This window comes from Pteronotus mesoamericanus, unplaced genomic scaffold (genome assembly GCF_021234165.1).
Source record: "Pteronotus mesoamericanus isolate MK-2021 breed Mesoamerican mustached bat unplaced genomic scaffold, CSHL_Meso_final scaffold_99, whole genome shotgun sequence".
NCBI lineage: Eukaryota > Metazoa > Chordata > Mammalia > Chiroptera > Mormoopidae > Pteronotus > Pteronotus mesoamericanus.
In genome coordinates this window covers 6,997,890-7,025,483 of record NW_026555330.1, presented here as the reverse complement: position 1 = coordinate 7,025,483, position 27,594 = coordinate 6,997,890, and the positions used below count along the sequence as shown (strand labels likewise).

At 41.0% G+C, this 27,594-nt stretch overlaps 1 protein-coding gene across 6 annotated transcripts; it reads right to left on the bottom strand.

Moving 5' to 3' along the window:
• Positions 1-7,525: 7,525 nt before the first annotated feature.
• DRAM2 (DNA damage regulated autophagy modulator 2) lies at positions 7,526-27,528 on the bottom strand. Of its 6 annotated transcripts, none has more exons than XM_054564918.1 (9): positions 27,436-27,528; positions 21,529-21,624; positions 20,331-20,475; positions 16,751-16,818; positions 15,211-15,350; positions 11,717-11,894; positions 10,800-10,882; positions 9,733-9,825; positions 7,526-9,205 (listed from the first exon to the last, which is right to left on the bottom strand). In XM_054564918.1, the coding sequence occupies exons 3-9, from the start codon at positions 20,459-20,461 to the stop codon at positions 9,098-9,100; spliced, it is 801 nt and encodes a 266-aa protein (XP_054420893.1). In that variant the 5' UTR covers positions 20,462-20,475; positions 21,529-21,624; positions 27,436-27,528; the 3' UTR covers positions 7,526-9,097. The 6 variants fall into 6 exon arrangements, with proteins under 6 accessions (XP_054420893.1, XP_054420895.1, XP_054420894.1 ...); XM_054564920.1 differs by having other exon boundaries at positions 20,331-20,472; XM_054564919.1 differs by having other exon boundaries at positions 20,331-20,483; positions 21,530-21,624.
• Between the last annotated feature and the right edge of the window lie 66 nt (positions 27,529-27,594).

The following is a 27,594-nucleotide window of genomic DNA, read 5'->3' as shown; positions in this document are numbered from 1 at the left end:
AAAACTGTTGCATTTCTATACACTAAACAATAAACAACCTGAAAGGGAAGTTACAAAGAAATTTCATTTGAAGTAGCCACTCTTTTCGGACCTGCAGCTTCTGCTGAAAAATCAGCTTACAGTCTTATGGGTGTTCCCTTGTATGGTGCTAGTTTATTGTCTGGCTGCTTTTAAGATTCTTCAACTTTTGATATTTTCATTTTTTTAATCCTCACCCAAGGATATGCATATTGATTTGAGAGAGAGAGAGAGAGAGAGAGAGAGAGAGAGAGAGAGGAAGAAGAGAAAGAAAGAGGAACACCGATCAGTTGCTTCCCACATGTGCCATGACTGGGGATGGAACCTACAACCTAGGTATGTGCCCTGACAGGGGATCAAATCCGCAACCTTTCTGGTATATGGGATGGTGCTCCAACCCTCTGAGCCTCCCAGCCAGGGCAACTTCTGACATTTTGATTATGGTGTGTCTTGGTTTGGGTCTCTCTGGGTTCATATTTCTTGGGACTCTGTGCTTCCTGGACATGGATACCTCTTTCCTTTGCCAGGTTAAGAAAGTTTTCAGCCATTATTTTTTCAAATAGGTTTTCTCTCTTTTCTCCTTCTGGGACTCCTACAATGCAAGTGTGAATATGCTTGTTGTCCCAGAGGCCCCAGATATTCCCTCATTTTTAAAAATGTCCTTTTCTCTTTGCTGTTTTGATTGGGTGATTTCAACCGCCCTGTCTTCCGTATCACTACTCCATTCTTCTGCATCATCTAATCTGCTGATTCTCTTATGTACTTTTCATTTCAGTTATTGTAGTTTTCAGTTCTGTTTGGCACTTTTTAATGTTTTATATCTCTTTGTTGAAGTTCTTTTTGTGTTTGTCCATACTTCTCCTGAATTCGGTGACCATCCTTATGATCATTACTTTGAACCCTTTTTCTTTGGTTTAACTGCTTATCTCTGTTTTACTTAATTCTTTTCCTGGGGTTTTTCTTGTTTTTTCTTTTGAAACATTTTCCTGTCTCCTTATTTTGCCCAAGTCTCTGTGTTTCTAGGTATGAGGTAGATCCGCTACATCTCATGATATTGAAAGCGTGGTCTTAAATGGAAGGTGTCTTGTGGGGTCTAGTTATGCATCACCCTCTGGTCTCCAGAGCCAGGTGTTGCAGAGGTGTCCCCCGGGTGGGCTGTGCGCCCTCCTATTGCAGTTATGCCACAACTGTTGTAGGCATGCTGGTGAGTGGGGTCCTCACCTCATCAGTGTGCCTACATTTGTCTGAGGGATACCACACTGAGCGTGTGGGTTCTGACTAGACTGCATCTCTGCCACTCCTGTCTCAATGTGGCTTTTTCTTTACATCCTCAGTTGCAGATAGTCTTTTTCATTAGTCCTGTTTGTTCTCATATAGTTGCTCTACATAAAGTGTAGCTTTCTACATAAAGGGTAGCTCGTGGGAGGTGAGGCCATGATCTCCTTTCTCTGCCATCTTGATCACAAGTTCTAGTATAGATCTTAAATGTTTAGTATGATGAGCTAACAATAGGATACACCTGCCACACACACACACACACGACTACATAAGATGGAGAACGTCTGCATCATTTTCAGTAAAATCTTTGCATTTTCCAGGACTGCCATAGAACGTATCACAGACTAGGTGGCTTAAATAAATTTCTTTGCATGATACCAGACACTAGGAGTCTGAGATCATGGTGTTGACATGGTTGGTTTCTTCTGCACTCTCTCTCATGTGCTTGTAGATGGCCACCTCCTCCCTGTGCTTTCCTATGGTCTTCCCTCTGTATGTGCCTGTGTCCTTTCTTCTTTTTTATAATAACATGTCATATTGGATTAGGGTCTAACGTAAATTTTTAACTTCACCTATTTTTTGAAACTTTAGTATTTTACTTTTTGGACTTTTTAATAGTTTGTTTTTATTGCATTTCCCCCCACTTATTTATCTATTTAAAGACACTATCTCCAAATGGTCCCATTCTGAGGCACTGGGAATTAGGACTTCAACATATGAATGGGTGGGTGGGTCACGACTTAGCCCAAAATCCTCGTGTCTCTTTCTAGTCACTCTTTCCCATAAAGCAATCACTTTCTGACCTCTATCACCACAGCTTTGCCTGCTCTTGTGTTTTGAATAAATATAATTATATATTATGTGTTTGTCTGTGTGTGGTCTTCTGGTCAATATAATGCCTTTGTGATTCATCCATACTGTTGTGCATATCTTTAACTTATCTCTGTTTACTGCCAGGCAGTAAACTGTTGTATAAATATACCTCAACTTGTTTATACATTATCTTATGGTGATTATTAGGGTTATTGCCACACTGGACTATTACAAAAAAAATTGCTGAGAAGATTCTTGTTAAAGTCTTTTTGCGAACATATTTTTATTTCTTTTAGGTAAATTCTTATGAGTGGACTTTTCAGGATCAATGAGTAGATGTTCAATTTTGGAAGAAACTACCAAACGGTTCCCCTAATTTGGTTTACCAGCAACACACAAGATCCAGTTTCTTATATACTTATCTATTATTTGCTGTTGTCAGTCTTTTTTATTATAGCCATACTAGTGGGTATGCAGTGGTACCTCACTGTAGCACTTACTACCATTTCTGTAACATTGCACACCTTCTCATGTTTAATTTAACCATTCATATATCTTCTCCAGTGAGGTATTTGTCCAACTCCTTCACACATTAAAAAAGCTGGATGGTTCTTTTTATTATTGATTTGTTGGTGTTCTGTATGTATTCTGCATCCAAGTTCTTTGTAAAATATACAAATTGTAAGTATGTTCACCCAATCTCTAATTAGTCCATTTAGATTTTTATGTCTTTTGAGAAACAGAAATCTTACATTTTGAAAACATCCTCTGTAACATTTCCTTTTATACTCCTAAGAAAACTTTGTTTTCTTCAGTGTCACAGATTCTCCTGTGTTTTCACCTAGAAACTTTATGGTTTGGGCTCTTTCCTATAGGTCTAGAAAGGACAAAGGTAAAGGCGAGTTTCATTGTTTTTATTTGGATGTCCTGATGTAAAATGCATCAGTTGAAGACTTCCCCTTTCTCACTGAATTTTCTTGACTCTTTCATTGGAAATCAAATGACTACATATGTGTTGACTATTTTAGGACTCTGTTATGTTCCATCAGTGTATTTGTCTATTCCCATGCCAACTGTCTTGTTTAGTGTAACATGATACATCTTGAGATCAGCGTTTGTCTTCAGATTTTTTCAAGATTGCTTTCACTATTTTAGATGCTGTGAATTTACAAATTTTAGAATCAACTTAAAAATTTCTTCAAAATATCATGCTGGGAATTTTGACAGGGGTTACACTGACTCCATAGATTATCAAGTTGAAATTGGATGTCTTAACAGCATTGGGTCTTTCAATACGTAAACATGACAAATCTTTCCATTTATAGTCATGTGCTGCTTAGAGGAGTACACATTCAGAGTGATGCTTCATTAGGTGATTTTGTCATGTGCAAACATCACAGAGTGCACTTACCCAAAGCTGGATGGTGTAACTTATTACACACCTAAGCTACGGTATATAGCCTATTGCTTTGTGGGGGAGAAAAAGTAATTTTCCCTTTAATTTTCTGGGTTCTTCACTGAGGCATCCCAGTAATAAGGCAAATAGAAGAAAAACAAATAAAAGTTTAATAATACGACTTCCTTCTGCACACATGGGAGAGACCCAGAAAAAAATGAGTCCTCTGTCAAAATGGTTGAAGCTGCCACTTTACATACCCTCCTCAGCTGAAGACAAAAGAGGCGTGGGGCTGAGGAGAGTCGTCAGTTATGGGAGGTTACAGGAAAAGCAGAGCAACAAGTGTAAGGTTGTTACACAGATTTAGGTCATTGTCTTGCGCATTTTTAAGAGTTTGTCAAGATAAGGTCATCTTCCTCATCCTGGTATAGCAAGATACTTTACAAATGGAGATTTCCCTCAAAAATATAAATGTCTTTTACAAAGAGTAACTTCATGTTTTTTCAAAGCTCCTTCCACATCTGCCTAAAATAATCTTTATGCCAAATATACATATTTTGAGGTGTCCAATTCTGTACCTCTAGGCTACCAACCTGTACATGTTACTGTACTGAATACTGCAGGCGACTTTAACATGATGTACATATTTCTGTAATGCGTTGTGCTACCACAATATGATGGCTATGTAACTAGGTGACAATTTTTCAGCTCCATTATAATCTTATGGGACCATTATCATTCTATGCAGCCCATTGCTGACTAAAACACTGTTAAGCAGCACATGACTGTATTTAGTTAAATTCTTAGCAGCATTTTTCGTATCTTTAAGTGTAAAGGTCTTACATGTCATTAGATTTGTTCCTATATGGCTTTTATACATTGTAGATAATATATTTCACTTTCCAAGCATTCATTAATAGAGGAGCAGTTTATCACCATTACTGAATTTCTATACTGTGACCTTTCTAAATGCACTTATTACTCCAAAATTAGTTTTTAAAACTTCATAGGATTTTTGTAAACACACATTATCCTTTTTTTCTTGTCATATTACACTAACTAGCATTTTTACTGTAATGCTGAATAGAAGGCAAGTATTTGCCTTTTTTCCAATCCTAGAGAAAAGGGATTTAATATTAAACCATTAAATATATTAGCTGTTAGGTTTTTATAGGTGCCCATTATAAGAGGTGAAATTCTCTTTTGTTTCTAGTTTGGTGGGACTTTTTTATCCTGAGTGCTCCATTTTATCAAAAAATTTTTTATTCTGATTTTTCTCCTTTATGTTAAGGTGGCAAATTATATTGCTGGGACAAACTCCCCTTGGTCATGCTATACCATTTGTTTTGCATTGCTAAGCTCTATTTCCTGTTATTTTGTTCAGTATTTTTGCAGCTGTGTTCATGAGGGACACAAATGTTTTTCTTTTCTCATACTGTATTTGTCAAGGTTTGTTACTGGGGTTATGTCGGCCTCATAAAACAAGTTGAAAAGTTCTCTTTGTTTCTGGAGTTTGTGTAGAACTTGGTATTATTCTAAATATTTGATAGACTTCACCTGTGAAGTAATCAGGGCCTGAAGTTGTCTGTTGGGAAAGATCTGTGATTACACAGATTTAAATAAACATGTAGTCACTTTTTTTTTTTATTTATTCTTCTTGCATCACTTCTGACAAGTTACTTTTAAAAAGGCATTTCTCCTTTTCATCTGGATTGTTGAATTTATTGGCATAAAGTTGTCCATAACATGCTCTTTCATATGAAATGGCTAAGGAATTATGTCCCTCTTTTCATCTCTGGTATTAGTAATTTGTGTTTTCTTTTTTACTTGATGAGGTTTCCCTTTTCTTTTTTTAAGTTTCCTAGGCTATCATAACACATCACCATTAACCAGGTCGCTTGGAAGAACAGGGAGTTATTCTCATATTTCTGGAGGACAGAAATCCAAAACCAAGGCTCCCCGGTCTACAGACTGTGGGAGAATCCTCCGTTGCTTCTTCCTGGTGTCTGGTTACCGGCAACCTGTGGCTTCCTCTAGCTTGAGGCTGCACCGCTCCAGTCTCTGCCTGTCCTCACTTGGCCTTCTCCATTTCTGTGTCATGAGGTAGTCATCTGACGGCCTCCAGTCGCTGAATTTAGGGTTCATCCTAGCCTAGTATGATCTTGTCATAAATAATTACACCAGCAAATACACTATTTCAAAATACAATCACATCCTGGCGGTCTGGATGAACACGACTTTGCAGTGAATACTGCCCAGCTCCATATACTAGCCTTGCTAGGTGTTCATTAGTATCAGTCATTTTTTTGGTTGGTTTTCTCTTCATTAATGTCCATCAATTTTGTAAAAGTTCCTAGTCAGTATCTCTTCAGACATTTCTTCTGTACCATTCTCTTTATCCTCTCCTGAAACTCAATTACAAGATGTAAGGCTATTTGCTTTTGCCTTTAAAACTCATATATTGTATTTTTATTTTCACTTTTTTCTCTTCAAATATCAATTTTTATACTTTCAAATGCCTTGTCTTCCACTTTATCCATCCTTTTCTCTATGTGTAATCATATCCAATTATGGAATTTTCTTCTTTTTCAAAGTTTACATGTCTCTGCTGAAAGCCCCCATCTTTTCATGCATGTTTTCCATTCTTTTCACTAGTTCCTTTAGAATTTTTATCATAGTTATCTACCTTTGATAACTGCAACATCTGGAAATCTCTGCGTTTGCTTTTATTGACTGTTTCCTCTCTGGATCAAGTTTTTCTACTTCTTTGCATGTCTTCTGACCTCTTACCATATGCTGGATACTTTGAATAAAAGCCGAGTAGGTGTGAAAAGAAGTGTTACCTCCGGAGAAGCGCGTGCCCGTTTCTTCCCGGGACTCTTGGAGTAGGAGGCGGAGTTAATCGGATCTGCGGTTGAGGTGGAGATGCGCTTTGTTGCTGCTTTGGTTTGATTCATTTTACCACTTGCTTAAGAATTTTAAATGAACAAATTTTCTTCCAGCACAGATTAGGATCTGAGCATTGGTGAGATTTTAGTAAAATCTGTGCTTGTCAGCTGGGTTGAATTTCAGGCATTCTCTTTGAATTCCACTCAGGCTTTCTGACGAGGCGAACTCTGAACTTACCATACCTTCTGGAGGTTAGAACTTCTTACACTCACAATGCCTCAGAAAGATCCTTCCTAATAAAGGAGTACCTTTTTCATTTTTTCCAAAACCAGCTGTACATCATGGATTTACAAGGACACTAATAAGCCAACAGTAATTGAACTTCATTACACAGTGAGTCTGTACAAGACACTGCAGAAGAAACAGTTGTCTTTTTCATAAATCCATTAAGTACTTACAATCCGTATATGACACTGTTCTAAAAATATACAATATAATCTTAGTACATGGAAAGGATAAAAACACATTCCTAAATTATACTAGATCTCTACTTTGATTCTCTAATTATCTGGTTAAAAGTGGACTAGTGCAGGCTCCTCCTCTCATGTGACTGTGCCATCTCTTTATCAATACCCAACTGGCGTAAGGGGAAAGAATTGTGAAAGAGCACCTTGTTTTTCAAACACATCCACTTCGTTTATATTTTACCAGCTAAACTTCAGTCTCATGCCTATTCTTAATTGAAAAGAAATCTGGGAAAACACTGTCTTTCTGTTTACCCAGGACAAAGAGGAAATGACTTTCACTATCTAATTTCAGTGTCTGCTAATTTTGTCATCTTGAAACCTCTCATTTTTAAAGCTAAACATTCAATACAAAAATTTTAATTGAATTAAAGGGAAATGTCTTATCTATTCACCCAACCTATTGTACCTAACACTGGAGGCAAGACATGAATATATTTTGAGGGAGTATATGGTTATCTTCTATTACTTAAGCCCTAAAGAGAGAAAAGATATTCAAATATTCCTCATTCTAATCCCTTTTTTAACTTAATAGTATTTTGAGTCATGTTATTCCTAAGGATAAAAGTTAAATAATGGAATTAAAACACAAAGTAATATTTTTATTTTAAAATAATTTAATGTGTTAGTGTATATTTTTGACTTAATATTCTAGTATGAGCATACAAGTCCACATTCTTCCCTGTGTCATCTTACCCACACATAATTTGTAACTTAAGAATGTTGATTCTCTCAACTTTCCCCTCACCATACTGTGGTCTTTATAACTGAATTAGTTTCCTTGGTATATAGCAATCGGGACTAAGTGTCGTTTCTTAGGTGTAGCTGCACTGTGATTTGCAGAGACATAATACAATTTTTTTCAACTTTGTACCCATACTTTTTTCTGGTGATGCTAATCGGTGTTTATTGTATTGTCTTCCATGTTCATTGATGCTTGATATAAACAGTATTTTACTCCATTTTGTCTTAGTCCCGAACTCTTCAGAAACATTTAGTCCTATTCTAGCAATTTATTCATGATCAAGCTTTCTGGTTCCACCATATAACCATTTTCCTTTAAATTGCTTCCTCGTACACTTAAAACTTGTTCTCACCATCTTTTATTTGGGCTGTAGAGCCATTTCTTCTAAAAACATAAACCTTGTTAATCTTCTGCAAGGATTCTTTCGCAAAGCAGTCTGTCCCTGCATACCTTCCAGGTGACCATTTTCTTCTTTTGAATTTTATCTGGGATCTGTAAACCATTCTTTACCTGCGTAAATAGGGATTCAGGCTGAAGCCATTCCATCACTTCCAGAACCAGCAAGACAGAAAACTGTGTTGGTGGATGTATCACAATTAGTATGTACCTAGTCTTTTTGGATTGCTCATTTCATCCTTAAGAATCTGAATTCTACAAAGATCATATCCCAGTAAAAAGGCTCAACATTTGCCTGTTCAAGTCTACTTTTACAAGTAATTATAATTTGCTATAAAGAAAAATCTAAAAAGCTCTTGACTGCAGTTTAACGTAATTTTAGTAATGATCTGCTGTTATTCACAAGCTTCTCAGCCTCGTGAATAAACACTAACCTTTGTTTCACATAAAACATGATTGGAGTAAATTTAACTGTATCTACATCTCTCATTTTGGATTAAAATCTCATACCGGAGACTGAGCTTCATGAACCTATTGCAACCACGTGTGACAGACCGTTTGGCACAGGACCTAGCCTTGTGGCAGGAACTGAATGAATACCACCAGAGTCTCCTGTGCAAAGCTGAAGCAACGACAGAGCTCACATGAATTCAGGCCTGCTTCCCTTTACAGGTGGATTCCAGGAAAAAAGCGGTATTTTACAATAATTTCTAACACAAAATGCTGGGTCTTGCAGACTGCGTGGTGCAATTCTGCTGTTTTACCTAAAGCAGAAAAAAAAAATCTACAGTGCTATAGTCCTTTGGTTTTATTTTCTGGGATTAAAAAAAAAGTATAGGCATAAATGTTTTTTACATGATCCGCTTGAAGATATCCTTTAAAATAATTTATAAAATGGCTTAATTCACGTCTCTTATCAAAACCCACCAATGTCACTGTCAGCCATGATTAACTGCTTGAAAATTTCAGCGAAGTAACTTATAAATCTTTTCCAATCCCTGAGAATCATAGTCATCACAGAAGTATTTTATTCTTCCATCAGAAATCTCTGGAGAGTAGATGTGTTCGTTCGTTGTTGATAGGACAAGGAGCCGTGTCGTAGAGGGTTAATCCGTGTAAACTGGTTTCCACCCGTAAAGAAATTTTCTGGAACAGAAAAGAAAATTATATACAGAAGTTTGTTCTTTACTGACAGATCACATCTTCAGTATGTTCTGAAGAGTATCTTTTGGGATTAGGAACATAAATCAATTCTAATGAGTAACAAGAATGAGACAGATGTTGTACCACCAAAGATATCATCTGCAGTTCTGGTAGAGCTGGGAAAACCATGCTTCTCTATTTAGAGGTCGTTCATTTTTCTTTCATTCCTATGAAGAATCAGTAAAACTAAACATTGAGGATGGCCATCGTACGTGCAGGCAGGGTTGACAAAACTTCTAAAAAAGGATTTCTACAAATGTGATCATTTTACAAGCCCATTTTCAAAGCCAAGTCTTGCTAGTAATACACTATTTCTGCAAGGAGAGAAACAATTCATGTGAAAAAGTTCTCTTCGGGCATCACTGCTTGGGAAGTTAGTGTTTGAACGGTTGAAGACTTGCCTTTAGAAAGTTCTCGTATTCCACCTTAAGGAAATTAGGCCACATTAATCTAAATCTGTGTTTTCTTACCTGAAAATCACGGACATAAGTCAGGAAAAAACCAAAGAAGGAAAATGACATAGACCATTCTGCTGCAGTAGTGACCATGTGAAGCGCATAGCCCTGGGTGACAATGACAAGAAAGGATGGTTCTGTGAAATTCCGTTCAAATGGTCTATTAATTTCTCTCAAATACAAAACCCATAATGCTTATAAGCCCTTGACTTTTTTTGATATATCTTGAGAATTAAAGGCAGACTTGAAAGTCCTCCAAAATGATCTGGCTATCACAGTTGTGTCAAGAGAATGTAAAAGTTCCATTTGAATAACCAGGACAGAAGAGAATTTCTACTCAACAGTCAAGAAGTTACTGGCTTTTCCAAAGCCAGAGATTCACACCCCCACCCCCCCAAAAAAAACAACTGAAGTACACAACACTCCTGATAAACTTAGGGTTCTTTTTAAAAGCATTAAATAATATATGGACCATACTTCAGAGAATCATGTCAATTACTTCATTCATTCATTCATTTTCACAAACATCAGTCCTATTAGGACTGATTCTTTCAAAATAATTTAAAATAAAATGCCACTGAGTGGTTTGTGAAAACAGACACACTCACTTTATTATCTGTTGAGTATGTCCCTCCTCTTTTTTCCCTTGGGATCAAAGATGTTATCTCTGTTCTGTTATCTACTATATTATGTAACCCAAATGCAGTGTCCGTGATTACACACTTGCCGATAATAAAAAGTGGGAGAAGACTTTTTTTTTCAATTCAGAAGACAAGTATTCTAATAATAGAAGACCTCAGTTGGGTATATTGTATACTATTACTATATCTTTATTTTGAAGAGTCAATTTCTGAGGAAACTCTTTCCCATCCCAGTTCTTTTCATGGCTTCAAAATGTCCACAGACCACAGGTGACAGTATATGGATGATTCTACATAGATGCTTAGTATATAGAGAAAATATTGCTAATACATAACTGATTGTTCTACTGACAATGTTTCATTGTTAGTGATGAAATGAAAAACACATTAAAATTCATCTGCAATATAAAACGAAGCTTTTTAGACTCTTTAAGTTCTTACTTTGTCCTCGGGTTTCCAGTGGAGTTTCTGTACTATGTCTGTGCCAAAACTGCCACTGTACAAGAGTGACGAGCAAGTCAGCACTAGGAGAGACGTCAGTCAAGGAAGATTCTCAGACAAGGGCTGTGAGTTTAAATTAGATTTAACACACAAATTGCTTTCAAGGTCCAAAAGGGGCACGGCCTCCCTCCCCAGAGCACGGCTGCGCCCTTTTCTTCCCCCCGCAGACAAGCATCTCCTAGACTCTACGGTCCCCGTGAGACCTGCACCCAGGGGAGCAGTGGGCAGCGGCGGCCTGTCTCGGCCCAAGCCCTGGCCCAGCCCCCAAGGCCCCTTTCTCCGACTGCTCAGTGAGCTGCCGGCAGCCCCACCTGGGCTCTCTCTGCAGTTGCTTCTTCTGTCCTAAGCACTTCTTTGTTTCACTGTCCCCGGCTTTAAAGATGTACTCTCAAAATAATAGTAATAATAATAATCCAAAAGATTGTTCGTATATATTCGTTTCCAAGATCCAAACCCATCTTCTTGAAGACTTCATATTACACGGCAGTAGGAGAACTAAACGTGCCCGAAGGCTCACTGTGAAATCGTCCCCATAGTCAACCCCTGCCCCTGTTCAGTCACTCGGCGCCTCTGTCACAAGCTTCCGCTACGTAACTGTTCTCAGGGAAGGCGTTACCTCACCCACGACATCTCTGAAGTGAGCATGATGAGGCTGAACATTATCTTTGTTCCTAGGTCAGTTACTGAGGTCCTATGTAAAATTCACATTTCATGTTTCAAATCCTTGAACTTAGGGCCACTAACCCAAGAATCTTGCTGTCCACAAAAGGACTGTTTACACTACGCCAACAGTGTTCACTTAAATTCTGTTACTCAATTCCCTTCCCAGCAGAGCCGCATGCCACAGCAAAGGATACTGCTAAATGCACTTACTCCACACCAGATGACCAAGAGCAGCCTGATCCAGAAGATGTGTTTGCCGTGGATTTTGGGCTGCATTTGGTAGGAAAGGACGGTCTGCACAAACATGTACAGCGAGCCCATACCAAAGGTGAGCACGGCTCCACACACGTGCACAGTGAAAAAGGTGGTTTTCTGCGAGACAGAGAGAAGAGATAAGAAATGAGAGGAACCGATATATACTGCCACCACGGGAGCTGACAGTGCAAGCCTGCGCTGTCACTAGGACACGCACTGAGTGGAAACCCTCTGCACACTGAACTGATTACTTCCTGGGGTCACTTTCTTTCATAATATTCAGCATAAACCTGTGGATTGTAGTAATGCAAATTATTTCATAGGTCATAACTAAAAATATGATAGTAATTATTCATCTATTTAATATGTTTATTTGGGTACCTCTTGTATGTCAGGAACTGTTTAGTATTCAGGTGTATTAGTGAAAAAAAAAAGAACAAAAATATGGCCCCAGAGTTTACAGTCAAGTGAAGCAATGCAAACAATAAATAATAAACTTTAGGAATAAGTAAATTCCATAGTATGTTAGATGGTGACAAGCATTAGGAAAAAAGAATGGAAGATAGAAAGGATTAAGATGGTTGGGAATATTGGGGTAGAAAGTTTCAATTTAAATCTAAATACAATTTAAAGGCTCAAGAAATTACAACATTCCCTCTTGGTTCTAGTTTAACTGGTTCTGATAACATGCAACAAGAGATTATCATAAATTATAATTTTTCTCCTTTACCTTACTTATCAGTATCCATTTACTTTTTCCTTTTTACTGTAATACCCATTGCTTAAAACATGATGGCCATAGCTCTCTAAAAAGTCTACAATCGAAAGTTTTCCTTCAGACCACTCTATTTTTCTGATCAGACGCTGTGTGCTCCACTTGGTTGGGAAGGTACCCAGTGCAGCGCCTGGCACTGAGCGTCTGACCCAGGGAACAAAGGAGAGAGGCCAGGGCTTGGGCCCCTCATTTTACAAGCAAGAGGCTAACTCACAAACACAGCCCAATTTTCTCAGTTGAAGATACAGACAGTTTCTAGTATGAAGAAGTAAAGTATAACAATTTATTTGTCAAAGGCATTGGTTTCTTTTTGGAGAGAGACAGGGAGACCTCAAAACAGTTGTGTGTTAAAACTGGCAGTAAGTTATAAGCACTAAGGAGAGAAAAAAATTCATTGTCATTACCACTTTGTGTAACAGAAAAAAAATTCAGCTACCATAAAATGTGATGCAAAATGCTAATATTTCCTTTGTTCTTAATTACATGGATTTATCTACACATAAAGGCTAGAAAAATAGGCAAAAATGAAATTAATTATTTTAGGGCTAAGAACAGAAAAATGGATAAATTTTTCTCCTTAAAAATATTCCCACAAACACTGATGAAGCTAACCACAGATACAGCCCGATCAACACGCACTGTGATCCCTACACAGTCCTATGAACAAAATCCTGTGAAGTAAAAAGCAAAAATAAAGAACGGAGAACATTTCCTACTATATTTTTCTTACTAGGATAGAAGTATCTAAAACTGCTTTGTGGTGTTTGGTTACATGGTAGCTAGGAAATTAATATAGATGTCTGCCTACTTATCCCTTCCAAGTATCCTTGAGGATAAATTTCCTAGGAAGAGAAAATTTCCTCTAAGTAGGCATTGAATACACTTCCCATGTATTTGTTTTGCTGATGATTATTATTACACAGTTGTTTCCAAAGAAATTAAATTTGTATTTTTAAGTCAGATTTCTGAAAAGCCATATTATAATTATTAGGTCACTTTCAATGCCGATAACTACAGTAATAGCAAGAGATTTTTTTATTCATCCTACTTAGTCCCTCTGGCCTCTCTCAATAAGCTGGCACTAAACTTGTAATAAGAGCATGTTTGTGCTAAGTTTTGCTGGGTGCTGAATATGCAACAGTGAACAACACTGTGCCCATAATTAATGGAGAAATACATTTGAGTAAAATTTTTCAAAACAAAATTTAAAAGCCACGGCTATAAAATTAGATTATAATAAGTGCTATGATGAATTAATTTCCATTTGGAGAACACAAAGAAAGAAAACCTGGAATATCCAGGAGCACATCTATGAACAGAAAAGGCTTCTCTGGGAAAAGACAGTCTGTGCGGTTCTGAGATCTGAAAGATGCTTGGATCTGCTCAGGCTCGGGTTGGGACGTGTCCAACAGTGTCCAACAGCAGAAACAACGTAAGAAAGGAAAGGAAACTCGCCTTGTTTAGCGAACAAAGGCAGGCCAGTGCGTGTACAATGGAGACAATAGCAAGGGGACGATGCAGAAGGAGGCTGTCCCCGCCCTGCTCAACATTCACAGATCCAAAGTCACATGAAGAGAGACGCAATTGAGAGAGAAAAAGTAATGTGATAAACTGCCAAACTGCTTAATTTACTCAAAGGCCTTATGTGATTGGGCTGCTCTGTACCTCTCTAACCTCATTCTGAATCATTCGCCTCCTTCATATCTCCGTTGTTCATACCCTGGAGGCACGTGTGTGTGAAAGAAGCCTCTATTGTGTTAAAACACGGGAATTCTAGGCTTTGTTTCAGCAGCAAGCCCTACCTAATATCCACCTGGATTATACTTACAGAGATTACTGGTGTTAATCATTACTAAAACACCGAAAAATAGGAGAGGCCCATCAGAAACATTATCGAAATGGAGAACTTTAAAATAAGAGAGACAGAATATGCCTCTAATATATGCATTTGTTTGATGTGTGTTCTTATGTCTGACTAGTTATTAGATGTCCAACTAGGTTATCAAATATCTAAATGGAAACTTTAAATGCCATAGAGGGATCCATCGAAAAGCACCATAGGCCCAGCATGCAACTGGCCGTATCAAAGACTTACCTGAAAGAACATCGACAGAAAGAAATGTGGAGAGTTTGCAAATGCTTGGGGAAGGCTGATGGCTACTTCAACATTAAGAGTTCCTGAGAAAAAGCTGGAAGAGCTACAGATCCTTCCTTTGCTGCCTCACCTAAGGACTGGGCACCTGGGAGTGCGAGCGATCGGTGGGAACATCTGAACAAGGGCGCAGCACACGTAAAGGAGTGTCGCTTGCCAGGCATATTAGAAAAGACAGTTTAAATCTGTAATTGTGTCGCTTAGATTTATGTCGATTCTTTCTGGTCTTGGAGTAGCCTAGTAAGTAGTAATAAAGAGTCTAATAAATAGTTCTGTAGGTCCTTAAAAAGATAAAATAATTTATATTTGGTCAAGAGATTACTGAGAATGGAATTTTCTAATTGTGAATGTGGCTATTTCTAAATGGGTCCAATAATTTCAAAGCAGTGGATTCTGTTTTGTTAAGGAAAAGAAACAGTAACAGCAAGTCACTGAATGCTCCAGGTTTTCTTTGTCACAGGTATACTCGGGAACTTTAGGAAAATATGCTTGGTTAAAACCCAAACCTGAAAGTTTGCCACAAGAGAAAGTCCTAAACAACTCAGCAATCCGAGTACAAGGCCAGCCTTGTTTAATCTGATGATACAATTCCCTTCAGGACTCAGAGCATGAACTTGCTTGTAACGAACGTAAATGGTAGCAATGCCTGCGAAGAGAGAATCCAAAAAACAACAATTAATAAACAACCAAGAAATAAAGTTGCCAATAAAAAGTTCACAAAGGTCACCGCTATCCAGAAACATCGATCTTCCTTTTAAAGTTAACTTGAAAGATGATCCTCCCCCCGCCCCACACACAAAGAAAGCTGTAGATTTTAGAGAAAATTTAAGGTTGCATTATAAAACTACTGATATCTCTGTGGAACTGAGCAAGTCATATGCTCCCAGGGGGTTCATATTTACCAATATTTAGGATAAAATTTAAGAGACAAGTTCGATGTTTTCTGAAAATCTCTAGTGATAAATGTTATGTAAAACAAAATATATGTTTAATGATAAAGTCTAAAGTGATTAGTTCTAGAATATGGATAAGAAATTCAGCTTATCACTAAAGTTTTTAAAATGTCTACAAAAGCTGCATTTTCTATACTTTTGAGTTCTTTGGTAATATTTTTGCAATGGGAAGTTTGAGTTGGCCCTTTCTTGACTAACAAGGATAATAATGTGTTTTTTCCTTCTGTGTAATTGCTACGTCTGCTTGAGGCAAATTGTAGGATTTTGAAATAAAATGAAATGAGAGTGAAGCAGATAATCACTTATTCGACTTTAATTTTTGACTTTGTATGAAAGAATGCAAATATTTAAAACAACCACAACTGGTGGAGAAAACATTGTAGTAAACCATTAATAAGAATTTGGTTTGACAAATAAGTAATCAATAGGAATGTAAAATACTGTAGAATGCCATCCCTTTGGCATAAGACTATCACTCAAAAATCAAAACAAGGTTCCACTGTCATTCTCCAACTTCTGAATGACTCATCCCACGGGAATTTTGGGGTTAGCTGGGCTCAGTGTGTTTACAGCTCTTTGTCCTCTACTGGGTGCTTAAGAAATCGACTTAAGGCCTCAAGGAATAGTTGTTTATATTTTGCAACGTATTCGAATGAGTAGTCAAATAGCCCTGTAATTGTTTTTGTTTTTTTTTAAAGATTTATTTCCAGCCCTGGCTGGTGTGGCTCAGTGGATTGAGTACCAGCCTGTGAACCTAAGGGTCGCCAGTTTGAGTCCCAGGCAGGGCACAGGCCTGGGTTGCGGGCCAGGTCCCCAGTAGGGGGTGCTTGCGAGGCAACCACACACTGATGTTTCTCTTCCTCTCTTTCTCCCTCTCTTCCCCTCTCTCTAAAAATAAAGTCTTTTAAAAAAGATTTATTTCCATAATTCAGCATTTCTAGAAATTGTTTTTCTTTTAAAAGGGACATGACTGATAACTTAGTGATAACATTCTCTCAAGTATAGTAACTAAGAAGTAAAACAATATTGTCTAAAGATGCAAGGGGCAACTTAGCTATTAATTTTGATCGTTAAAACCACTCCCATTACTTACATAAAACTGCGGCGAAATTTAACATCGCCCCAAACAAGCATTTTTCTGGAGCGACTGTGCCAGTGTCACTGAAAGAAAAGGAAAGAAAGTGTGTGGGTTTCTTCTAAGGGGTGAGAAATAATGGCGGTTACTTCAAGTCCTTTTTCTTTTTATAAACCCACGTTCAACTCTTATAATTTCACAATGGAATATGACAAGCTGAGCTCACAGTATTTGTCTCATTCACTTTTTTTCATATCACTTAAGATTATTTTTTTTCCACATAATAAAATCAATGTAAACTGATAAAACGCTACCCTTAGCATGTAAAGAATGTGTTACTGACTCACGTCGGTCAGGAAGATGTTTATCTGTCTCTCCTGAATATTCCCCAAGTGTCACAGGTCATTTTACAACTCTGTCTTTCGTTGTCTGCCGTTGACTCTGTCTATAATTCAATGAACATCTAGTCATTTCCTGATTCATTAAAAACTATTTATCAAGCACCTTCCGTATGCCAGACAGCGTTTTGGGGAGAGGAATACAGTGGTAAGTAAAGGGGACAAAGCCCTTGGCCTCCCGGAACTTCTCTTCAAGAGCAGTTTGAGCCCTTGCCTCCCCCTGGCTTTGGCCAGTCCCCTAGCGGAGTGCCCACTCCCACAGCCTTCTGTCCAGACCTCTACGGAAACCGGCTATTACTGTGCATTGCGATGCCTGTCTTTCAGGGCAGTATGGCGCACACCAGGGGTCCCCAACCTTTCTGGCACCAGGGACCCGTTTCGTGGAAGACGTGGGGGCCTGGGAGGGATGTGCCAGGAAGCGGAGCGCATGCCTGCTGGGGATGGATTAGGGGAGCTCCGGTGGGCGTGGCCTGCTGCTGCCCCACTGTGGGGAGCAGGGAGGACAGGGCGATGGGGGACGGACCTCAGCGGGCCGGCGCAGGGCCTGGAGACTGGGGACCTCGGCACGCACAGATCCAGTTTAACGGCCCACCATCTTCTAACGGTGGAGCCTGGGAGTGTTCCTTTATCTTCCTAAGACTATCTGCAAAATGGAGCTACTAATCCCCTCCCAGCCTCGCTGGGTGGACAGAGAACTGAAACTGTGGTCACGCACATGAAAGGCCTACCAGAGCCGCAGGCCACAGGGGACCCGTTAACTGTTGGCTCCTTTCCCTTCCCTCAACTACTGTAAAGGCGAAAGAGACAAAGTCTTTGGCCTTGAAGTGCTGCAAGACAGAGACAATAAGGATCTCGACTAAGACAACGTATTGGGAATAAAAAAAGAATATAAAGTCATTTCTGGTAAGGCATCAGGAAAACTCAGTGAACATTTCAATTAAGTTTAAGAAAAGTATCCAATATGGATTTAGTAAAGTATCAACTATGAATCTGAAGGCCTACTCTACAATGTATCATCAGATACAAAAGATTCTGTTACCCTTTGATCATGTTCAGGGAGTGAGGATTTTGGTTTTTTGTTGCTGGTGATCCCTCTACCTTTCAACTCTTCAATAATATATTATTCCTATCAGAAAAATCAGCACAATTTCAGTAGTTGCATTCCAAATGATGTTCTTGTTTTGGATTAGCCAAAAAAGTAAACAAAAGCATGCATCTCCAAGTTGGGTGACTGGGTGGGCTCCTTCCCTGCCCCCCCCCCCCCGGAACACAGACATAAACTGGCCTCCAAATGAAATCCGCCACACCCACCCCTCACCCGCAAGGCACTGCGGCCCCCTGCTCAGCACACTATGTGGCTAACACACCACTGAAAGAATGTCTCACCATCTAATTTCAAAATGTATGTATTATTATTACCCCTATATTAAGCTTAAATATTTTGAGATATAAGAAATACACAAAGGAAGTTCTAATAATTTCTTCTCATACCCCAGGGGCCAGTCTCAAGCACCCTTCCTGGGCGCCCACCACTTGAACCTAAAACACCAGAAGCCGACTTGCAGTAGAATTGTCTCTAAAGTGAAATTTACTTTTGGTTATGCGCTTGGCAGCTATAACAAACCTTTCAGTTATGGTTTATGAACTGAAAGGAACCAGTTTAACTTACTCATTTTTCAGACAAAGGAAATGAGCTTAAGAGAAATCAAAGTTAAGTACCATTGAATTTAGATACATTATAATGTTGGGGCAAGAACCTAGGGTAATAACACTAAATCTACTAGCAGAAAAAAAGACAGGGACAGGAAAGGAAGTGTCTACGGGACTATTTGTCAGGAAATCACATGCAGCACCATCAGAGAACTGAAACTGAAGAACTCAAAGGGCCTCTTAAATTATTTTGAACTCTTCAAAATGAAAGCAACAAGTTTTTGAAGGGGAAATAAAAACGCAGGACCCTCGTGAACCTTTTCTATGTACCTTCTCCCGGAGTTACGGAAGAATGACCTGGCTCTTTAAGCCGCACACACTCTGGCAGAGCAGTAAGCAGCAGTGATTATTTATCAAATTACCCCTAGAATTGAAACCTTAAATTTTAGGAAATATCTTGGGGTTTCGTACGTCCCCCCCCAAGGACGCCCGGCCGGTCGACCCTTCCTGTGTCACACACCCCACGTGGAGGCCAGTGCGAGGGTGCGCCCGGGTCGCTCCTTGACGTTTCTAAAACACAGATTTCCCTGTGGGTTTACTGCCTTTTAAAAGTTTACTATTTTGTGTATTAGAAGAGTTATTTTTTTTCAGAAGGCAAACAAATAAATGAAACAACTCCAACACCACCAAAATAGACCGAATTCTGGAAAGAAATCCGCCACACCACTGACTGCTCGCGTGGAGGCAGGAACTGAGGGGAGGTGAGAACAGGAGGCCAACTGTTTGTTTTATCATCGCCCTGGTATTGTTCAAGTTTGTTAAAATAAGCACGTCCTGTCTTTATAGTCGGGAAAGAAAGGTTACGGACATCCATGAAATTAAGTACCTATGCTTATTAGTAATTTTCAAAAATACTACCAGTAAATTTTGATACTTCATGTGCCAACAAGATCTGGACAACTTGTCATAAAAACTAAGAGCACAGCCTCTAGAGGCAAGCTGACCCAGGAAATCGGATGTTGGTCCCATCCGTGACTGAGCCGCGTAACTCGGGACAAATAACTTAACCTCTCGGACCTCATTTCCTCAGGTGGGAGTATGGTCTCTGCCTCAAAGGATGGCTGTAGGGACTCAACTACTTAAGGCCCGAAGGATGCTGAGAACATCACCTCGTACGTTGTAAGTAGATCCATCAATGTTTGCTATTACTATTATCTTTTAATATTATTGTTGTCTGCAGCATTTTTTACGTTTTAAGGTGAGAGCTACTCCAAGTCTATCGGCTGAGACGCTTTCAAACGCCTGCTTGGAGGACAAGGCGCTGAAGTGCCCCAATTCACCCAGCAGCTCCCCAGGGGAGCCTCAGCCCTCCGTCTCCACGCTTCTCCGTCCCACAGAGAGAGCCAAACGCGCCCTCCGTGTGATGTTCCTCTTATCGCTGCGATGCCAAACACAGAATCTGAATTTAAAATGCTAACGTTAAATCTCAGCTTCAACGTTAGACCATGAGTGAGGCGTAAACGTTCTCCGATAACGTGCACGTCGCTGACCTGATATAAGGCAAAGCAGGGTCCACGTGGTGGAGCACTATGGCGGTGATGTACGAGAAGATGAAGGCGGCGGCCGTCCAGATCACAAGGGCCGAGGGAAGGAAGCTGAGACCTTGCTGAAACCACCACATCTCAAACGGGTCTTCTGAGGTCAGAAACAAACAATCAGACAAGGTTGTTCACAAGATTTCATTTACTCTCCTCTAGCCATCCCCTCCCCCAGCCTTGGACTTGGCACGCTGAGCTGTCCCTCCTGAAACCATCCCGCACACCACCCACTAACATCCGCTCTCCTTCGATTTCTCAGCAAATGAAACCAAGATCCACCCACCTGCCATGTCCGGAAACCCCTTTCTCTCCCATTCTTCCCCACAAAATCAAGTACCAAGTCCTGTTTATTCCTCCTCGCCCTTACAATCCACCTCTCCTCTCCATCCTCACTGCCACTACCCTACCTAAGCCACCACCATACCTCGGCCGGCTTATTATCATAACCCACTGAACGGCCCTCCTGTGGGCTGCACCACGACCAACCTAGAGAGTGGTCCACCCAACCTAGAGATTAGGGATCCACCCTAAACCCACAGTGATCCTTCTAATTTTAAGATGCCAATCTGACCACCTTCTTCTAGGAAGAATCTTTCAGCGCTTTGCCTGTGTCCTTATAAATGTTCTTTCCTCCTTAACATGGTCTACAAGGTCCTTCCACACCGTCTGATCTCTTACTTGCTATATTCCTCTCTGGCCACTCTGTCTGCTCCCAATTCCTTTCTCATCATCATTACAAAAGCGAACACAATGTTTACTCTGTGTCAACAGTGTTACTAAGCCCTTTGAATACTCGATCTCATTTACTCCTCTCAACAGGGCTATAGAGGTTAAGAGAATTGCCCAAGGTCATGGGGAAGCAGAGACAAGCTTCAAACTCAGGCAATTCCATTCTACCACCCATTGCTATGCCACGCGGCCACAGCAAGCTTCTTTCATATCTTGCAGTGTGTCGCGCTCTCTCAAGCACCTTCGTGACACTGCGTTGTCTGGGTGAGGAGACCACGGTGCTGTCACCCTCCCTGCCCACTCCCACCTGTGAACTCCTACACATTTCCAAGTCTCAACTCTTCGCCTTCAGCGGAGTGTCCCTGCTTTGTCTCCGAGAGCACCTTTTCACTTCCCCACCGGGACACTCAACAACGCTTACCTGTTACTTGCTTGTTTGATTTTATCTTCCTTACTAAACTTTAAGTTCTTTGAGAACAGGAACCAACTGCTTTGTTCACCATTATATTTCCAGCTCCTACATGAGGGAGGAAAAAAAGAGAGGGCCTAAACATACACAGGATATACATCACCACTTTCTTCCTTATACTCCAGACTGAGGATGTTGGTAAGTAATAATGGATCAATAACGTGACTTAGAAAACAGAAGTGTCTCCTCATGGATGCAATTTTAAAAAATAAATATAGAAATACCTTCAAATTGTAAGAAATTACTGTAGGCATGTGAAAATAATGTCATGGATACAGAGTGTCTTCTCATAGTTTAACGGGCTGAAATTGAGTATTTCCCATAAGCTTTGCCAAATCTCACAACGTTCATCTCCACCTCTCCTCCAGGGCGCTCAGCTTCTTCCTCTCGACTTCCCAAACGCTGACATCTCCGGCCTCTCCGCCTTGGACCTGTCATTTCCTCTGCTCATCTGACTTACTGCTAAACATGTATTTTGAAATCCTGCCAAGTTAGTTTCTTTTCCCTTGTCCCTAAAGCTGCCATTATAGACTTGATTTGAATAGTTTCAGTATTAGTTATCATAATCTCCTCCTTCCTGTTCTTTTTCCCTTGTTGGTCCTTAACAGTTCATCAACTTTCTTCGTCTCTTTAGTTAATCACAGTTCCTGACTAAATTCCTATAGTGCTTTTTCCAGCACGGGTTTCTGGGACAATAATTTTCAATTTCTACATATTTTGAACTACAGTTCTTCTAAACTCTTTTTTCTCCGTTCACCTCTTTAAGTGTTATTTGAATTTGTTTCCGATCGTTCCAATCTAAACTCCCAGGAGTCTAGCGCCACATGTTTGGTTTTGTCAAGCCCTGCACGTGAGTTTTATGGTCTTTGATGAGGAGCTCAGCTGGGAGTACCCTCAAAGGCTGAGAATAAGGGGCAGTGATTCCAGGGAGGATCTGTATGTATTTCGCTAGGTACTCTGACATGTCACCAACCTGGGCGAACTTTTCCTTCTTCATTTCCAGGAGTTTTAGCTCATGTCAGTTTGAACCCTGAATCCGAGCGATGGCAGACCCCGTAGTTTTGATCCAGCAGCGAGCTAGACTGGCAAGGGCAGGCCTGAGAGAGAGGTCACCAGGGCGGAAGGCCCCGGGTACCGAGCAGGACAAGTATTACAGGGTGGGACCTTGCCCTCAGGGCAACCTTTCCTCCCCCAGCATATCGCTAGTCACCGTCACCAGGCAGACCCCTTTAGAGGACAACAAGGGGGCCAGAGAAAAGCCTCACAGGACCCCATACAAGCTCTTGAGCAAACAATCCCTTAAGCATTAAGCCCTTAAAACAATGAGTTTCTGGCCTGAAGCAAATAATCTCAGAAACAAAGCCTTGGGTCTGCTGACAACACAGACAGAGTTGTAGTCACACCGGAGGTAACAACTAGGCTTCTGAAGCAGCAAGGCCGGGAGGAGCACGCCAGGGCTGACACCAGGACCGGGCTGACACCAGGACCCCCACCAGGACCAGCAGCACTGACTTCCGATCCCCTGCCCTGGTGCTGACCAATCAGTGCAGACCAGGACCCTGCACTGGAGACACACCTGGAGAGCTGATGAATATTCTATTGAGATCCTCCCCTGAAACCTCCCGATAAAAAAGCCCTTAAGACAAAGGACCTGGTGCACTAGCACTCTCTCTAGAGCACAGAGTTCCTGCAGGGACCTCTCCTCACCCCTTTCTTGCCCAACGTGGGCGCTCTCTGGAGCGCGTCTGCCCTCTCCCTCTCCTTCCTTCCAGCCCCAGCACGTTTTCTTTCTCCTAAGCTCCAAGGGCCCTTCTTCTGCCTCTGTGACTTGTTTCCTGAGCCCACGCAGCCCTGCTGGCTCACCTCTTCTACCCCTGTGACTTTCTAAATAAACCTTCAATTGTATTCAAGTTCCTTGGCTCTGAATTCTTAGCTCAATTCAAGGACTGAGGTCTAACATCTAGAGCCGTTACCAGTTTCTGTTCTCAGGTGTAACCTTTATCCCCCTACCTGGAGCTATGGTGGAAATGAATAAATTTCTTTATGCTCTTCCTTTGCAAAGGAGATATTTTGTTCCTAGCCTACCTTCCACTGATTTTTTGGTAGATTTTTTGAGAGTTATGGCTACTTTAGGGGGAAAGGGGCTTGTTCAAGGCCATGAGTTGTAGAAGCTCAAGTAGAAATATTTACATTTTACTTGTTATGAAAAAGTCATCCCCTGAAACACAGGATGACTTTTTACATTTGCACAAACTACCACATGAATGGTACCTCTAGAAACTGTACACCTGGACGACCAAAGGGGGGTGGTTTTTTCTCTCTATCTTGGGTGGGGAGCAGGGGGAGCCTATCCCCTATCCCCACTTGTCCTCCATTTTTGCTCTCAGCCAAACACCCCCGAAGAGACACACTGGTAGTTTATGACTCTTGTCTCAGCTTTCTGAGTTTTTTTTACCCTTGGCGATTTCCCTTTCTTTCCTACAAGACCTGCTATGCATTTAAAAGGTTAACATAATTTATTCAGTATTTAGGTGTTTTGGCAAAAGGGAGTTCCAAAACATTTTGTCCACCCCATTGCAGAAAGCATAAACTCTTCCTCATGTAATCCTTTTTGCACGTCCAAATCCTTCCTAGTCTTCAGAATCGAGCTCAAATACCATTTTCCATCCACAGCCCCTTCCCCAATCCCTTTCTATCTAGAAATAGGCACCCCTGCCTCAAAAAAACACTGGGTTTGCTCATCAGCCTCCCCAGTATGAAAATGGAGGAAGGTGTCTTAAGTGGCTACAATCCTTAACGGGGACTCTACTTCTGTACCGAAGTACCTCAGAGGGCCTTGCTCAACAAATATTTTTAGGATGAACAAACAGCCAAAACCAAATCCTCTTAAACCCCAAAAAGGCTCATGATTTTCCTATTTTAGTGAGCAGCATGACCATTTTTCCGGGTTACCCAGATCCTAAGACCTCGAAGTAACCTTAGGCGCTCCCTTCTAAAGCCCTCACATGCTGCCACTAAGTGATGGCAATTCTGCCTCCGGTCATCCGCAACCATTCCTCCTCCCAGTCCCAGTTCAGTCAGTCAGGCTGGAGTCTCACTTCCCTCGGCTCACCTGCCCTTCTCCTTCTCCTCCATCCATTCTGCATGCACTGCCCCAGCAACATCCCTAGGACATTCCTCCGCTCAGAAACTTGTTTCTATAAAATTGTATGAACTTGGGCACGCTTCATTAACTTCTCCGAACCATGGGCATAATATCATTGGCAAAGGCTGCAATGTCCAACACAGCAGGTACTAGCCACATGTGGCTGTTTAAATTAATTCAACTGACTAAAATAAAATAAGATTTAAAATTTCAGTAATCAAAAGGCACATGTGTCTAGGGGTTATCATACAGGACAGTGACGATACAGTACACTTCCTTTCTCATGGAAAAGTTCTATTGGACTGTGCTAGATAGTTATTGCTGAAAGCACAGACATAGCATGAGTTAAGAACATAACATGACTGATATAAATGTTAGCTTTCACTATTTCCTATGAAGTGTTCTAAAATAATAGTCAGGTTTATTGAAGACCTAAATGAGATAATATATGCAATAGGTGATATAGATAATATAGTATCACGGGTGGTCAATAGATGTTTGTTCCTCTTTTAGAATGTAAAAGATGAATTACCTGTTTCAGTATCAATGTTCAAATCTGCCCACACCTATCCCTTTGCATATCCTGAAGTCCACACACAAAGCAAATCAGAGGTTGTTTCAACCCACGTGCTTTTAAATATGTAGGATTTCAGGTCAATGCACCAATACTGTTCATGGGCAGAACACTGTGCTGTAGCATTATTAATAGGTTATTTTTCCTATAGAGTTGATACTTGTGTGTTTCATAATGTTGTACTGACTAGAATTAAATATTTTAAGTCTAGAATATCAATTCTCTAATCCTTTCTCATACTAGACACCTTTCATTAACCTCCAAAAAGATAAAAGAGAAGACAAAAATACTGAGTTTCCCATATAGAAGGAAAGACAGAAATGAGGAAAGAATAATAGCTCAGTATTAAGCAAAATAAAGCACTGACTATTCTTTGTGATGCAACTGGAAGAACATAGCTGTGAGATCAGATTTATGTAAGTGCAAATCCTAGCTTTATCATGTCGCAGCTGTATGATTCCAGGCAAGCTGCTTAATTTTTCTGAGTTACAATATTCTAATTTGTAAAGTAGACATCTCAAAGTTGTTCCTTAGAGTAGAACCAAGCAAACATAATGGAATAATGATAGCTGACATCAATTTTGCACAACCATACTAGCCACAGGGATGGGGAATAACAATCCTTGGTATGCATGAATCATCTTGGGTTCCTATCTCCTTAGGTTTTGAGAATTCTAGTTGTTTCAACTGATAACTTAGATGAGAAGCAGGGTTGAAATGGTTGCCCAGCTTGCTAATGAAATCTGAGAAATGTACGTGCACTGATTAGGCGTCTTGTATTTTCACACTGGAAACCTGGAAGCATGGCTGGCAAACTCCCAACCAAGCAAAATAAAAATTTTAATGGTTAATAATTTAAGAAACCTTTTAAAATCATTGAAAATGTTCAGGAATAGCCTTCACATGGCATGATGAATGTTTAACAAAATGTTCTTGCATCTCTCACCTATGTTCCCTACTTTTTTTGACGGTCCATGAATCAGACTTGCAGTTACAACTTTTTAATTTCATAAATATTTAAATGTCACTGGTAATCAAATGAACTCCTTATGCTGTCTCTTCGAAGTGATGGCTGCTAAGAAATGATAAGGAAGAAACTCTGGATATTCCAAGTGAAGAAAGCCCCACACTTCCTTTAGAGAAGGCCCAAAACATAACAGAAAATTGTTATTTTTCCAAACTCTAACTTGGCCTTCCGACAAATGAAATTTTCTTGTAATGCATAAATTCTAGAGTCTAGAAGATTAAGCAACTTAAAAAATATATAAGTTGGATCGTATAGTACAGGGAATTGGGAAGAATCTGATGATGCACTGTAAAAGACAGAACTGCATTTGGGTGCTGATTTATAAGTTAGTATTTGGGAGATCTGGAAAAAAATCATTTCTGTCCTTTTCACAGGCATCTTAAAGTAAAGCGCTGTTGTGGATACACAGGACTTGCCATTTACCTTTCGGTGGTGCGTTCACACCTCCACCGGCCGCGCGATAGCACTGCGCTCAGCAGACTTGAATTTCGTGTAAACACACACGGCCGCCACAGACCTCGATCTCAAACCTTCCACTCCCCGCCCGCCCCGCCCCCGCCGAGGAATCTGAGCCCAGGAGTGACAACCAGAACGCGTCCTCAACCGCAGTTTTTTTGTGGGGCGGGGGCAAAGGTTCTCGGTAACCGCTTAAAACAAACAAAACCAGGGGATTGCATATTTAGACCGCTGCCTTTTTCCGGAGGCGCGAAACACTTGGACCAAGACCAAGGCTTGGCTTTGCCCCGGGCCGGGAAAAGATGCCGGAGGCGGAGCTTGGCCGGGCTTGGGCAGCGGGGATGGGGGAGGGGGCAAGAGACCGAGAACAGGGACAGAAAGGTGATGCCCGGAGACCTGAGCCCAGCCCGCAAGCACCCCCCGGCCCCGGGAACTCTGGAGCCCCCCCGAGGCCAACACCTGGTCCCTCTCCCGCGCCTCTCACAGTGCTGTCCCTGGAAGCAGCGCGAGCTGGCACATGACTCGCACGCCCGCCACGGGGGTGGGGGGGGCAAGCTCCTGGACGCGTCCACTCCTCGGCCTGCCGGACCCTCCCGACCCTCTGACACACACCTCTAGAGAGGGTTCGGGCCGCTCCTCATCCCCCTTTCCGCCTACCTTGGTGGGACGAGCCCGCCGGGGCTGACCGCTGGGGCCCGGAGCCTGCGGGCTGGACGGAGATGGGGCGGGTCCCGGGGCGCGCACCGGAGCAGCGAGGGCGGGCCGGGGCGCGCTCACCGCCGGGAGGAGCGCGCCGCGCCGCCGCTCCTCCCGAGC

What these genes read in the sequence shown, in the direction of transcription:
- DRAM2 (XM_054564918.1), bottom strand. Translation starts at nt 20,461, where the DNA reads ATGTGGTGGTTTCAGCAAGGTCTCAGCTTCCTTCCCTCGGCCCTTGTG. An exon ending in TGGAGTAAGTGCATTTAGCA is followed by an intron (nt 10,883 to 11,716) that starts GTATCCTTTGCT and finishes CGTCTCTCCTAG; the next exon opens with TGCTGACTTGCTCGTCACTC. An exon ending in ACTGGAAACCCGAGGACAAA is followed by an intron (nt 9,826 to 10,799) that starts GTAAGAACTTAA and finishes ATTGTCACCCAG; the next exon opens with GGCTATGCGCTTCACATGGT.